The 16,736-nt window shown below is 40.8% G+C and overlaps 1 protein-coding gene across 10 annotated transcripts in view; it reads right to left on the reverse strand.

The window, feature by feature from the left end:
- Positions 1–1,339: 1,339 nt before the first annotated feature.
- LOC135494436 (uncharacterized) overlaps positions 1,340–16,736 on the reverse strand; it is a 411,711-nt gene continuing 396,314 nt past the window's right edge. For all 10 annotated transcript variants that reach the window (XM_064782395.1, XM_064782396.1, XM_064782399.1 and 7 more), the window contains 3 exons: positions 7,421–8,309; positions 6,370–6,523; positions 1,340–5,948 (listed from right to left, as the gene is read on the reverse strand). In XM_064782395.1, coding sequence (XP_064638465.1) covers positions 5,617–5,948; positions 6,370–6,523; positions 7,421–8,309 — 1,375 coding nt within the window. In that variant the 3' untranslated portion in view covers positions 1,340–5,616. The remainder of the gene's footprint in view (positions 5,949–6,369; positions 6,524–7,420; positions 8,310–16,736) is intronic.

The raw sequence follows: 16,736 nt of genomic DNA on the forward strand, positions 1-16,736 counted from the left end.
GTTGGTATATTGCCGCATAGACCTACGCAAACTCGCACAGTGACGAAATTTGAAATTAAAATTGGACATTGGATTTGGAATTGATCGAATGCTGCCATCGTTGTAAGTAACGAAATCAGTGCGTCTAGTGTCAATATTAAGAGCTACGTACAAATATGATGTTCACCAATAACTTGTTAGTGATACGTGATTTCGATTCTTGATGGCAGTGAAAGGTTTGATTGGAGGGTATTTATCACTTACCAGTTTTCCAAATTGGTATCCAATGATGAAAGAGGTCAGGAAGAAAGCGAAAAGCCACATGAGAAAAGTGGTCCTCCTGACGCCATTTCCAGACGTTCTCCCAACGAAAGAAGGTCGTCTCTTGCCTGAAGGGAAGATGAGACAATTGAATCAAATGTCATATTAAGGCACGTGTGGGATCAGAGTCTGGCCGTTACGACATCTAGCGGTCAAACGTCGAACCTCTGAAGGAGAAGAATAAGCCTGACCCCCAGGACTGGCCGCTAATGATAGAACATACAAATTCTTTCTGGTTTTCTTATGAGGGACTTATGTGCTTCTTTGCTACATCTATTTCAATGGCGTTTGGTCTGTCGATCCGGCAAGCACAAGTCTATCCTACTATGGGGGAGAACATATTCTACAGGGGACTAAATCGACATTCACACGGGTTTCGATAAAACTTACGTTCAATGTACGGATCTAATGTGTACAGCTGGTCCATACTGGTTCCATTCGGCGTATAAAATGGTCTAAACGCGTCCAAGACGATATCCACAACACTGGATATCCTGGATTACGTGAACTGTAAGCTGTTTGATAAGATAAGGAAACACAACAGACCCGGGCCAATATTAGATATCACTTCTGATTCGGTAACTATTATACCCTCGTGACTGACCAATGCTGTCCTTAATAGAGAGGTGTACCTACTGGAGAAGTCAAATATACCGAATGTCTAAGAAAGTGATCTGTGGAGCCTCGAGGACCTAAACACACCTCATCAATTGCAAAAACCTGTCCCTGTCAGACCACATATCCTTGTTACCGGTATACAGGATTTCTCAGAAGATGATCTGTTGAGTCTCTAGTGTCTGAGAACACAACTGCCATAACCTGTCCCTTTCTGACAAAATGGACGAGAGTTACAATATTCCTTTCTTCATAGGATGTCTAAGAAAGCAATCTGTATGGCCTCGAAGGCCTGAAGACATCGTCACAATCTGTGTCCCTATCGGACCAAATGGACATTCTGTGACAATCTGCCTAGCTAAACAGGATGTCTCTGTCTGACCAAATGGATAGACACTATAACAGAAAGAGTGAAAGACGTCTATATTTATTAAATGTTTTATTGCCTCTTGAAAATATATGATAAACCAAATGAATGAAACAGCTGGGTGATGACTGTAATGCCTAATTACATAGAATCAAGAGTAAGAAAACTGAATGACTTCAAACCACTCCATCGTCAATGTTTCTTGGTCTTTTGTAGGGGAATATAGGCAGCTAAGGAGTTGGCGGTTCAAGTGGTCTCAGGCAGGTGTGAGGAAACTGGGTCAGTAGGGAACTGAGTCTGCTTGGATAGACTTCATAAAACATTCCTGGTGAGTGCAAATAATGCTGATGTACTGATTGTGATAGTGTAGAGACACACAGCTACCGTCTATAGCTCCCCTTTAAGGAGCAAGAGCAGAAGCAGGAAAGGCTTCATGGCTATTGTATTTTGACCTGACCAAAACAGATCATTGAGAGATGGACCCTTAATTTACTTAAGGGGCCACTTCAAGCTCAATGCAAGGAACAGACCCCAACCTAATAGATATTGTTCTTGTTACCAGTCAAGCAAGGCCCCGTCGTTTTGCGAGTTGTCTCCAACTCAGGGTGTATCGCCCTTACACGCTCACATAATTGACTGCACCCATTAGCACATGTCGTCTCTGTCGCAGCTCGATTTATGAGTTAATCGTCACGGCACAGCTAGATCTGCATGTAGCTATTTCCCTGAAACTCCCCAATCTTGTTACACACATCTCCATTACATTGTCGAATCAGCGCGTTTCAAAAGGGATGTCACCCAAATTAGCAAAATTTTCCTGAATTGGAAAGAACTTGTAAAATTGGGATCCTTGCCCGACTGGTTACACATTTTTGATGATATTCTAAGGACAATAGGAAGCCTAAATTTATGCAAAAAAGCAATGACAATTAATATAATGATTACCTAAATTCATTGAAGCATTATGAACTTACTGCACTGTACATACTTGACATCTTAAAAATTACACACTGCAGGTGGTCAAGAAACGTTACTTTTTATCATATTATATGATGCGACAAATTTTGTCGAAAAGTTCGTCACCATGCTTGCAACCGTGGTTACAAGATGTAACAAATGCGTATAAAACTTTATACAAACAATTTAAATACATTTACAGTCCTGCTTTATACAAACGCATCTCTTTAGCTTCCATTTTATTCTATCTATATACAGTGTATACAGCCCGTATCACCTAAAGTTTGTTTGAATCCCCTCTACTTTTCCACTTGATCCTAAGAGGTTGTGAGACAACCTGTACACTGGTACATGTAGGATGCTGTACAGACAAGTGCAGGAGAACCATGCTAACTTGAGATGGGGTGGATCTTATAATAATGATAATAATTATATTACAAAGGTTTGAAAGACTATGCTATACATGCAGCAAATGGACATAATATTTGTGAAGTTGCCATTTTCATGAAATACCTCCCACTGAACGACTGAACTATCATATTGTGGGCTATATGGCTGATAGATAAAATGTAAGAAAAGGCATCCAAAAATGTCAACGTACAAGGTTGATTCTTATTTTCGAACTCTTCACGTACTATGAGCCACTTCTGCCGGCCTCTTACTCCACCCCCCCCCCCCCATATGCGTGCAAAAATGACTGCTTCTGCTGAAACCTGTCAAGTTTAGACCTAAATCTCTGGCCATAATTTTTCTGAATAATGTCAACTCCAGAAATATCTACTATACGAAACAGTTGCACTGCCATGCATGAAAAAATCACATTAAATTAATAATTTATCGAATTAACAATCTGAGACAATAAAATTAATAACATAAACTTACGAAAAAACATGCAATCAAAATCACCTGGATTGAAATATGTCTCTCCTATTGTCTGAAATGGACTGTTCCGTTGACCAGACTTAGAACATACCATTTCAAATAAAAGGCAAGACAGGTAATGTTAGGAAGTTTGATGTTGACTAATATCATACCAAAGGCATTTGTGATAGGAAATGGAACATGTCCTTTATATTCTCGGTAGCTCCCATATTTCCGTGCTCGATATGCCTTGCGTGACAGTGTACCCCCCAAAAACCTTACAATATCACTATTGGCCTCATTTTATCTAATAGCATACTGCAGGACTAAAATTCATTAAACTTTCTTACAATATGTACAAGGTTTCATAAAAACTGGACAAAAACACATTTAATTTGGTACAAAAGTGACCAAATTAGTCAATACAAAACCATCTTATGACGTCATGTGCAAGTCTGAATAAATTGTTCGCTATTTTATCTTTTACTTCGGTATTAGCGTCATTAGGGTAACTTGGTGTTATTCTGGGGCCAATTGAGAATTTGAGCTATGCCAATATTGAAAACTAGAAGGCCATGACAATGCCCTGTGTCAAGGTGGTGACCGTCGGGTACGTCACAAACCTCGACTTTTTTTCTGTCCCAAGGTGTGCTACGAGATATCTACAATGCTCAAATACACGCAATGTATTATAAACCACTAATTTGAGAAGGCGTTAGCATTTCTTTGCTGTAATCGTATAGTTAACTTCCAATTTCTTAATCTGTGAGAATTGCATTACTATGTATTCTGAAGAAAGGGTTTAATCCCATCAAGAAAGAAATCTGTGTGTAAAAATGTGCACAGGAATTTTGCAGCCATAACGGGGTCCCGAAATTATGAAAACTAGTGTCAAACATATATGTCCAATGGACACCACCTCCCCTGTAATCTATAGATGCTACAGTATGCAAGAAATCTAAAACTTGTAGATAACGTCAACACACATGGAGTTACAAATGAGTAGTTACCGTTCTTAACACCAGATGTCACCGGCTAGCCACCAGGGACCCCTGGTGTCAATATCTCGAACCAGATCATGAGCATGGCAGGTGAACGAATGGCCCTCACCCTAATATTGACTGATGACAGAATATAACACAAACACATTTTTATTAGATTTGTTTTATGCAAAATTTAAACACAACAACAGCCAAGAATAAAATCTGTGCTCGCTTCCATGCTTTCTTCTCCTTTTTTCTCGGGCTACTCTGACACTTGAATTTCTTTGGAACCGTCCACCAGTTTAAATCATCAAGTAGACGATTACATTAAGGTGATTTGAACCTGAGGTTTTTGTAGCATTTCCACGGAGGAGTAAACTCTCCGAAGGTGGTTTAAAACTCTACAACACGTACCAGGACGAATCTCTTTAGTGGAAGAGCACAGCGAGACGTATTGGTGTGACAAAAACTACTGGTCTTCCTGACGAGGGCAGGTCACTGGGCAAGTCTGTACTTGACATCAGAATTTTTATTTCAAAAAGACATTTCATGGCAGATCTCGGATTAAGAAAATGAGACATGAGACATATTTTCCCGAAGGGAAGTGACTAAAGAATAGAGCTGGGGGTTCAATTGGCATCCTCCATGGCCAGGTGAGGAATATTCACACTTAGGGAGCCATGGGTCTTGTTTGACCACCTGGTAGTTCTTACGATATTCCTATTACAATTGTGAATAGTACAAAGTGAACTGTAGATAGTAGAGACACCAATTGACCACATTGTGAAACTTAATCTGACCGACCCGGCTCCTGCCTAGAGTCTTCCTTCGAGACATACCAACGCTATTCAAACCCACAGACTGTTTTCAGGCATTGCTATGGTCTGGAACGCCAGTATTTCAAATCACAATCAACACACCATGGAAGAAAAAATAACAAAAAAATTATAAAGAGGTAAAATTATAACTCCGTGATCTTTTAGATCGTCATGTCTTATGTTCTTAATTTGTCGTTCACAGATTGAACTAGACCACACAGACAAGGAGTTAAAAAAAGTAAAACTCATGCGTGGAGGTTATCTCCATATAAACTCATGTGTTGTCCGCTTCTTGAACATCTCAGTCCCGTTTGCCAGTTACCTGGCCAGTTTCTCTGCTCAGTCATAACTCTACCCATAGGGCTCACTCGGGAACCTGAACTCATCGGCCTGAACCCTTTAGGGACGACGCTTGACTATCGAACACACCGAATACAACAGTCCAATGTACCATACGAAGCACTACTCCACTGGCAAGTCCTTGCAGCCATCTCTTTTGCAGATTTCTTGTCCTCTGCTTGAGTTGTCCACGTTGTGCAAACTTTTTCACAGCTGTAAACACCACTTGTTTCTTGCCCGTAAAGGTGCATGCAAATCGACCTAGCAGTCAGCATCCGCAAGCAGAACTTCACACAGCATTTTTGACCTGCAAATCTGTGCCGCAGTCAAGCAGCACAAATTAAAATTTCGCAAAAAAGCCTATAATAAGCTTTCCTCATACTTGTGACTCGCACATCTCGGACCCCCCTGCTGCCCCCTGGACCTCCGGTTTACCGTTGCTAGGCTGCGGTCGATAATCGGGGATTTTTCGACCGAAAGAGTCCAGCCCCACCGGAGGTCTTGGCATGAGATAAGCTTTCTTCTTCGGCAAGTAGTGTCTTGATTTTAGATAGTAGATAAAGAGATTGCCGATGACGTGGATGATGATGATCATGGAGGTGATGATGAGGACGACGTAGGCAGTGGAAAATACGAGTTCTCGCGCAGCAGTCACGTAACGTTCCGAGTCTGCTCGAAGTTGCTGGAGGTAAGTTTGGCGGCTGTAGCCTGGAAGAGACAATATATATTGTGTGTTAAGTAATTGAGAATCAATAGAGTATGATTTGGGTGCCGGGCTCATAACCCGAAGGTTGTGGTTTAAACAACCAAGTAGAACCACGAAATGATTCTGCATCTTAGAGCAAGACACTTAACCCGGTTGTTGCTCATGATTCATGTATTCTTCTGCATGAGCAGCTCCTTGAGGTCCCCTGGAAACTTTGAAGTTAGACTGGACTGTTATGATATCGCTAAAATGCTCAGAAAAGGCGTCTTAACCATTTCAGATTTCAATAAAAGGTGGCCCACAGTTCAACTTTTTTTAGGTGTTCACAGAGTACTGGACACGCGCTCAGGGTCTTACCTCTTTCCTCATGAGAACAGGGGCCACTGGGATCAGGATTTATCAAACACTCCAAGACCATCTTACCTGCATAAGCTTTTGGAGCGACAGGGAGGAAGTTGCAGGGAATAATATCCAGGTTGACCATGCCCGGGCTCATGCTGATGTCGCAGGTGGTGTTCTTCAAGATTGCCTGATGGAGAGCGCAGATCTCCGCTTTATATTCGGCCAGGAGTTGTTGCTGAAAGAGGGCGTTGTAAACAGTTATGCTCGTTGCACATGTTTATTCGAACATATTTTCGTAGTTATACATAGCTTACACAGAGGGCAGTAGTAGTAACTATCCAAACATCCTTATTTTTATCGCCGCCTTCCATTAAGCAGAGTGAACTATGATATTGTTTCAAAGAAGATAAGATCTAAATTTGGCGATGCAAATCTCCTTTTTAAATACGAAAGGAGAAGGAAACAAGGTCATAGATAAGGCATCACAAGTGTTTTCAGCAGTGTTCTAGTCAGTGGGTCGCCTATTTGTCATTAGTGATTGCAGCATCTGCTCCAATTGACTTAAATAAAACATTCTATGAAAACCAGTCACACCTTGTTTTCTAACTACATGTATCAAAACAATAAACGTGCGATCTTGCCTATTCAATTAATATTGATTTCATGATCTTGCTTATTCAATCAATATTGATTACAGAAGTGACGTGGTGACAGATGGACAGAGGGAACAAAATAAAACGGCAGCCATTGTCTTAAGAGTTGTCGCAGCTGAAAAGAGGACGGTCCGAAATTGGCAATCAGTTTACGGTTCGTCTACTGATTTCCATGGACTTGATCAATGGGATACGGAGCTCTGAAAGTATTTTTGATGTCCTGCGGAGAGTTCTGAATCACCTATTCAGGGTCGTCTTGACCCACGAAGTCTTTGACATTGCAAAGCCACAGGGAGCTAGACTCCCGGGGCAGTCCATTGCGCCATCCTAATTGGATCTCCTTATACGACAGGGCGAGGCCGGTCCAATGCGTCTGTAGTGTACGGGGAGCCCGCATGGTTCAGGGGGAATTTTGACTTCGTCACTGTGTAGACTTACACGTACAATGAATACCAAGATCGGCAAACGGAAATACTAACCTGTTCTAAATTGAAGTTTTCTCTAATGCTAAGGAGGCCCCTGAGTTCTTGTTCCATTTGGAGTTTATACGTTTCCATGGCGATAGAGTTCATATAATCAGCCTGTTGTTTGACATACTTATTTGTGAGGTTTGTGTTAATATCCATGGCAATTGCATAGCGCTGGAAACCATTATAACTGTCTATGAGCTCAACCGTTAGGAGTTTATGGGTCGTTAAAACGACCAATAGCACAGTCAATCCTATAGTAAACGCTAAGAGTATTTTTGGCAATAAATATGAGTAGCAGATATTCTTGAGATAGATTATGAAAGACTTTGGAGAATTGGTCCGTTGGCGCATGACTATATTCGACTGTGTCGTTTCGTCTGACGGACGAGTCCTAAGCGCCGTCGTGTCGCACATGGCATGCGTATCGTCGGGCTCTTCATTTATAACATCTTTTGTATGTTTTAACTGATTTTTAAAATTCTCCAACTCTGTGCGTTCAGCGGTGCCCAGCCGCTGAGATTTTATTTCCGTATGATCCCAATCGACTCGCACCTTTTCCTGAAAGCCGCAGCGTATTAACAGTATGTTTACGTACGTCCGAAAACATCGATAGATGAATAGAAATGCGTCCAAGACGAGAAAAACGTAGAATAATAACGACATATTGAAGTTGTATATTAGGATATTCTCGTTCACGTTGTTGATACTATACGCTGCCAGGTGCGGAAGGTGGTAACGCGGTCGTCGCATGTACTCCTCAAAATTTGAATTTGTCTCGAAGAAATGGAATGAGTTGATGTCTGTTTGGTTGCTAACGGATGAGTTGCAGTCATATTTTAAGACTGGCTTGAGTCCAGATTCCGGGAAAACTGTGAGTGACGGCATGGTGGATCGGAATCTGGAATAGAGAGCATTACAAAGTTGTACTTTTGTTCTAAAGGAATAATCTGACACGCAATCCCAGTGAAATGCGCTAAGTGTCAATTAAGCAATGACGAATTTCTGAAATATTAAGAAATATCAATTTTGATATAGACTTTTGCCAATCTGATAACAGCATCTGGAAGAAGGAAGGAGACGCTCTTAGTGTATTAACTCAAGTCCTGCAGCCCTGGTTACATGCTGTTGCGATGACACCAACTCTCGTCCAATTATGTTGAAAAGGTCTCGTATCTTATCTGGAAGATACTCCTCATCACTCAAAGCTACATGCACCAAGACGAGAGTAGGTTCATGTTAGAACATTTCATTTTCCTCTTCATGATACAAGGCAAGTATATTTCAGGATAGTGGAGGTCAGACATGTATTCAATACAAAGCGACCAGGCGTTAGAACATGACAAAGATAGCGTTCCCTTCCTCACCTCCTATTACTTTGAAAGGGTATCATATCTCAGTCATTCAAATCTTCCAGTACTAGGACACTCATTCAAGTTTTAACAAATTACACCTACAACATAAGGTGAGAAGGATAGGATAGTTACAGTCAGGCACTGTTTACTCAAGTTGCCTAGCTTTGAAGCAACGTGACAAAGACTCGGTTCGCAACCCCCAAGGCTCATCCGATTTCCCGATAACTCTGGATTATGGTAGTTGTTGGTTCTATTGAAGACGACATCCAAGCCATGTTGTCAAAGAACAAAGGAAACTTGAGCGGGAGACGCAGTTAGGGACAGGTGACATTGGAGCCAGAAATCGCTATTGAAAGATGATGATTTTGACTATATATAGAACATGTTTGTTTGACATGTCGTCCACCTCGTGTCAACCAAATCAGAAGGGACACCATAACCTTGTCCTATAACTAGGTCACACTTTGACCTTGAGTTTTAGAAATTACACAAACGAAACCGTTCAGACTGAAACAACCATTCACTACACATTTTCTCGAGTACAGCTGACATGCTTTAATCTTTTGTTTTTCGCTGGATGAGAGCAAGGGACACCTCTAAGGAGTTTGAATCAGCACGACGGCAGAAGTTCCAGGTTTTGTATTTGGTTACGCGTGCGCATGACTGAATACCGTAGCAGAGTCTGATGTGTAATCTAATTACATAATTTCACACTTTGGTTCGATTTCATGGCATGGAACATTGAGTGTGCCAGAATCGAGACTGTGAAACCTTGAATCCCTAATGAACACATCATCACTTTTTTTAATTGATCCATATAAAACAATTTCTGAATCATTATTTTGTGAAAATTTACGATTTTTCTGCTTACGTAGCGAACAATCAGTCATTGCCAAGCTGTCACCTTTCTGAACCCAGTTACATAATATCAGTGACATGATCATAATTTCATGTCATCCTGTAGTCACAAATTGATGACATCGATAAGGAATTCAAATGCATTCCGCGAGGTTACAAAGTGACTCAGAATTTATGAACAGTTCAAATTTGTAATGAAAATATTTGACAATTATTACCCAAGCGAACTGCCAAGAATCTTTTTCTTGACCATCAACAGACCACGTTCAATCTCCAAGTCCCCCTTCCCCCCCACCCCTGGCAGTAGTTAATGTCTTATTGTGATTCATTGAAAAAGCTATCTTGTTAATATAAGATTAGGCAAATGAATAATTGATCAACGAGGGATAAGATCTTGCTAATATCCGACTCATGAGATTTTCAATTCTTGATTCGAGATCTTTTAATGGTATTTGGCGCAATAAGTCACTCGTTTGTTTTAAATTGCAACTGCGAGAAGAATATGGCAATGAGATCTGGAAAAAACATACAATTTCAATTACAAAACTGAAAGAATCATAAACGTATCAAAATAATGCAATCTATTTTTATGATTGATAATTTCGGTAATTTGATATTCTCCTGTGTGGAGGTGATAAAATTGTTATTATCATTATTATTGTTAATGAATTGATGACAGGCCATAAAAAGATGTAGCATGATGTACTGAATTTCTCATCAAAATTCCTGTTGTGTTCCAAAATTTCATGGGCAATTTTAATCCGCGTCTGCTGACATTTCTTCTGGTACATTCGCTGGTGGACATATCCCTAGATTGACGCTTCCTCATCTGAAATCTTTAACATGGCTCTGACTCAGAGCAAATGGACTGGACATATCCCAAGATATCAATGCCTCCTCTTAAACACCGTTCTTCACAACTTCCCTTGCCAACGGTGTCAAACAAGCGGATTCGATATCTGCACGCCACAAACGGGCTGGACATATCCCAAAGTCTTCAGAACTTCCCCTAGCCACCAGTGTCAAACAACGGTTTTGACACCTGCATGCTTCCTATGGGCTGCGTCCTCTTCCGCTTCGAACACCTATATAGCCAGGAATATAATGAGGAGATACAAGGCATCAGAGACGGTTACTTGAATAATACATGATATCATTTCCCTGGTCAGTGACCCTGTGGTACACTTATTATCAGCTCATAGCACGGGCATAGAACTAGAAGAAATGACACAAAAACATCACTGTACTATGCAGAAGAAGTAATTGGTTGAAGAGGTTGCAGCCATTTCTGTCAAACGTTCATATAGCTTTGGTTTGAAAAGTTAAGGAAAGCATAACATACTATAGCAAGACCTTGCCGTTTATACTTAGTAAAGGATATCAAAAGGAACTTAAGCTATAGTTTCAACAACAAAATACAAGGGTGTCGACCTTTAAGATGGTTTCGGGGCACGGAACAACGTATTATGTCTTACATCTAAATCTGGCACCTAAATCTCGTGCTCTTTATCGCAGAACATTAGTATAATTGATGAAAGTGCTCTGTTTATATCAGCTCACGGCATGCCATCTTAATCAAAACAACAATTGTGTTTTGTTCGGTCAGAATGTAACTGAAATTTATTGAAAAAGTGCTTCATTGCTCTTGTTCACGGTAATAAAAGCACCATGATGACCCCGAGTCATTTAAATTCATTTCTAATCTGGTATTTATCGAGCTGACATATGTCTTGACAGTCTATTTAATACTCGGATGGCACTCTAATCTGCGAGACCAAAGAAATCCGACATTATCACAAGTGATCGTCCGTTCAGATGCAGAAACATGACGGCTGTTCGCGCTGACCAGACTGCCTGGAGACGGCGGGATTTATAATTTAACAGAGGTGTCAATCAGATTCGGGGAACGATGAATTGAATTTGCGATGTCACGAGATGTATAATCTAGCTCTTGTTGTGTTGTGGTTAATGTCGCCTCTTTCATTTGCATATACTAACATCTGCATGTGATTTCAGTAATATCTCTATCGCTCTGTAGTTTTAGAGACTTGGCTCTAAACCTGAGCTTCAATCAGAGATAGACACACAAACAGACCCACATAACAACACTTCCAACGTTTTTCGGCAGCATTCAGCTTACACGCACAATGAGAAGAAGAAGCCCGTTCAGTGAAAATAAAGAAAGTGTCCACAATTCTATAATGAGAAGGCTGCAATCTTCGTGTGCAGAGGGCCAAGTGTCTATTAAGGAAGGACACTTTTATCGAAAAACTGGTCCTTCCTCCAAATCCCGCAAGTAAATCGATCAGGAATATGATAGCCAAGCTCAATGATTGGGTTTTACCTTTGAAATGAGACTTACTCATTAGGGAACATTTTGATGGTTGCCGCTCCCGTGACTTTGATCGGCGATTAGATATCAAACAAAGGAACAGTTATCCTTATTGATTTCGTTGGCTACAATAGAAGGAGAAGATGGACTTGGGGATGTAGAACCCTTCTGCTCATGCAGTGAGACAGAATTGCTAATTCATAAGCCTTGTATCTAAATCTATTTAGAATGTAAGGCAAATACGGATGGTTCCGCTCCCCATCTCACAGATCTCAGCACAAGGGATATTTGGGGTAGGGCAATGTCAGTGAAGGAGCATATTGGATTACGCGGGTCATCAGTGATGGAAAATGTTTAACATGACTTTAGACTTATCTGTTACATCACTTTAAAGCTTTGTATTTCTTCTGAAGAATTAGCATTTTGCCACCACTTATGACTAACTGATGTTGATACCGGGATAGATTCCAGCGTCTCATCTAATAGCAATCCTGTTAAAGCAATCGAGATGATCTTTCACTCCGTCCTCAAACTATTCAGAAGATTGGGTCGAATTCTTCCCCAAATACGTTTCAGCCGGTCTGCGTGAAGACCAGATGAAAATGTCAACAAAAATCTGCTGTGGTTGATATTCAATATCCACCAGCTTTACTCGCCGTCATCTAACCTCAACGTTGAATTCCTACACGACCAATTCATCAGCTCACCCGCTCAAAACTGTCAAAATGTGTTTAATAAAGGGATTTAATAATCAATAAATTTATGATCAAAATGCCGAGATTTGAAGTTAATTGATTTCTCGTGTGTTGAGAGTCATTTGTTGTGATATTTCATAGTGGATGATGAGTTTGATTTTAGACGCGACTTTTCATATCATCTCTTCTTCTGCAGACTATTTCACTTTGCCAAAGCGAGAGTGATAATTTGGCAGGACCACCAGTTATAATGAACGTTGCACCCCTTTAACCTTATGTTAAAAATCAATAAGGAAACTGGACACAGATGTTACCCACAAAGATTGACCACGCAGAGACAATGAAGACGATCAAACAACAACATGGCCATCAGGCTGTTGAACCCGATATAAAACCATAAATTTCCGCTATTGGACAATACTAAGGACGTAAAATCCAATCAAAAATCCATACCACCATTCAGTTCAAATATTTACTTCTTATAGCAATCGATACCACAGCTCTGTCGCTTTAGTTGCAGTGACATTGAAATTGTGGCAAATTCGTGTGCAGATCGGAGTCTTGGATTTCAATCTGATGAATGGCAATGCTCTAAGTAAAAGAGGACATTTAAAAATGAAGGATTCAAGTATGCACTACCCTGTTCTCATTCAGCAGTTAGCGAATACCTTTCAAACACCACCAAACATTGCATTGAAAATGATGTCAAAAATGTCGGAAACAATCTTTGCAATTTGCATTTAGATAGTTTGAGAAAAGTAGTCGTATTATATTTGTATTCATGACCAACGCTGGGCGTTATAATTTGCATAGTCTGTTTTTACTCGAGAATCTATGCTAGTCCAACCGGCCAGCCACAGTCACAAGGACCATGTTGAAATGTAGAGGCAAGCCCAGTAGAATTGAATACATACAGTTGGAGCAGGAGGAATGACTGTAAACCAATAGTATCTCGGAAAGAACGGGTCCTCGAGATGTCTGCCTAGTATGTATTCGTACCGGTATAACATTTTATGAGCAAACTTATATGTGTATCCGTTTGTGGTTTTCACATACGGCGGTGACACAATCACCATGATTAAAATGCTCAAGCAGTACGAAGGATGAGATGATAATGAGTTAAAACGAAATTTCAATATGATATTGAGTCACTCACTAATAAAATCTCATGGTGTACAGACAGTATTTTCCAAACTGTGCTTGCGAACTTTATCGAACTGTAAACCAATTGTATTTCGGAAAGAACGGGCGCTCGAGATGTCTGAAGCTTGATTTGGTTCTTCGACGTAGGTGTCCCGCGTTGATAGAATAAATTGGTTGTTGTGACAGCGTTACTCATGGGACAATGAACCTGATAGATCGGACATGAACAGAACAACGCGAACATTGGCTGCCTAATCAGGAAGAGGATCCAAGGCGGGGAGAGACACAGCTGGTGTTCGGGCGACTGGTGGTGAGGCGGAAGGCCGAGGGAATCTCTGGGACTGTAGAGTAAACGAAGATACAACTTCTTAAAGGGCCTGTATAATATAGAATAGCATTCACGACAGCTGGTCTTCTTGCATTTAGTGGCAATTGGAAGGTCGAATGAATCGTCAAGAACGACAGAGTGATGAAGATGCATGACTGTTTAAATGGGCCCACTCCCTAAGTTCACGAACTTTTTATGCAGACTAATTTCAACAGTCTCCAAGGTGAGCTGGACAAAACTTGAATGATTCGCTGCCAGTCCCAGGACGTGGGAAAGTCGGAGAGCAAATATGAATTATATTGGTTGGAATCTCTTGAGGTTTTTGTATTTTAGATCAATCTCTCCTGTTCCTCATTCTAGGTATGAATCAAGTCGAATATATTTTACTGGGGTATCGCTTTGTAAGAATGGCCCACGTGGTGCTCGCAACTAATGAGCCAGACGAACGCGATTAAGGTTTTCATTGAGATGTGTATCGTTTGTTGCACCTTGTTTACTGGTATACATGCCGTAGGCAAGAGGTGAACGGACGCAATGTTTCATCGAAAACCTTTATTATCAAAGCATGATAACACTTCATGTACAGCTTACAGCTTGAAGGCTTTTGCAGAACTTAAGCGGAATACATCATACCAAAAAAGAGTGCCCAATATCGTGAGTACTCTTCCAATGATAGTTGCCCAGGAAGTTCAAAGGACTCGTTAATTTCTAGATGCTTCGTGGTTTGTCTACAACAGTTTCTATCATAAATGGAGCCCTTTTCTTATCTAACACATTCACCCGAGAGAAAAAAAACATCAATGAAAGGAGAAGCAATTTGAAACAAAACTTGTCTTATTTCATCTCGCTGTTGATAGCTTTTTTCCATATTTCTTTGACATGTTTGACACACTTTCCTCGGCCTTGAATGCTCTTTCATAAAAATATGCATGACAAATTAATGTTTTTTTTTAACCTGTGCACTAATATTTAATACTTCTTGCATAAAATTCTTTGGCAGGTGATTTCACATTATCTTTAACCATAATTTTCTCCATCTATGAATAAAATCGGTTTTCGATTCCAAATTCTTCCCTCGGGAGGTGGATGCCAGTGAAGGCAACCCTATAAGCATTTTCTTCCAAAATATCGGCAAAGTTCTTAAAGATTTGATAAGCTTTGCCCTATTTGTTCGTTTTAAATGACAATGGCGGAAAAAAACGGGATAGATTGGGGTTGGGGTTGGTTTGAGGTGATAGGGGCATCCTGCACTAACATGCCATTCCAGTTTTTTTCAATAGCAACAGGTAATTTTCTACAACACATTGCAGGTGAACTTAGGCAATCCACTAAATCACCATGCTAACTTCTGCGAATATCGGCTTCAGAAAACAACCCATGACACAAAAACAATTGGTAAAAGTTCACGGAAATGAACACTTTTATATAGACTCCTGTGTCTATGATAACGATATCAAGATGTCTCTTTGAACTTCCTACACACCCATCTTCGCTTCACCGGCGTGTTGTTCTTTTCCCACTCTTTGACACGTGCCCCAAGCAGTGTCAGATAATAGCCTAAACCTCTCAAAATAGTTTCGTTTAACCAAGTACCTGCCCACAAGCTGTCAAACCAGGTATAATCTGACAGCAACAAAGACACGGCATTATTTTTTGCAACAAGCAAGATAATAGTGCCTTTGAACATCCTACGCTGATTTTGAGTACCTAGATTTCGTCATGACGCTCATGGTTTGATACCCCTTTCAACGTAGAGCTGATGAGGTGCAGGAAACTTGTTGTCAGGATGGCATAATCACCATTTACCTTGGACAATGTTGGAGGTAATTTATGTAGGTCAAAATGGGGATGCGGAAGTAAGGCAGGTGTTTTGTCAAATCAACCTCCAATTGAATACAACGTTTCGTGATCTCGTTTCCTTGTAACTACGGGGGGGGGGGGGGGCACGCTGGCTGAATGTTGTCTTAGTGAGGGTAGCCCATCACTAAGTTGTTCTAGCACCCAACCAATAAACAAGCCAGCAAGACCAACGCTTATCGCAACCCTTATTAATTTCGCCGAGTGCTGTACAGGGAGAGCAGCCATCAATGAGTTGTTCTAGCGCCCATCCAACCACACCACACACCAACACCAACACCTATCACAACCCTTGTTAATCTGGCCGAGTGTTGTCTTAGTGATGTATTACCTGTCAGTCGGTTGGCTGAATCAAGACGAGCCAGAGATTATCCTCCGGCAGTGACAGGCCGGCTACCCTCGGGTGACAGTCAATTACACAATGTGAATACCTAATGGGCGATAAATATCGTACGAGGCTAGGAATGTAGTAGTCTAGGCGAGGAATGTTCTTTTCAGAAAGTCTTGATCTGAGATAGACACCAAATCTTAGCAGAGTTTGGGACCGTACCGCCCCAGCGTAAACTTGTCCTTTCAAAGTCCATATACAGAACAGTTTAGCATATACAACATGAAGGGCTTCAGTCAATGATATCATATACGTAAGGTTACATCACAGTTCTCTGAATCACATATTGGATTCTTCTTCAAACTGGTAAGTGGGTAGCCATTTGGCACCGTATTGAGAGAGACCTCAAATATTTCCGCCTTACGTAACTTA

Source organism: Lineus longissimus, chromosome 10 (genome assembly GCF_910592395.1).
Source record: "Lineus longissimus chromosome 10, tnLinLong1.2, whole genome shotgun sequence".
Classification (NCBI taxonomy): Eukaryota; Metazoa; Nemertea; class Pilidiophora; order Heteronemertea; family Lineidae; genus Lineus; species Lineus longissimus.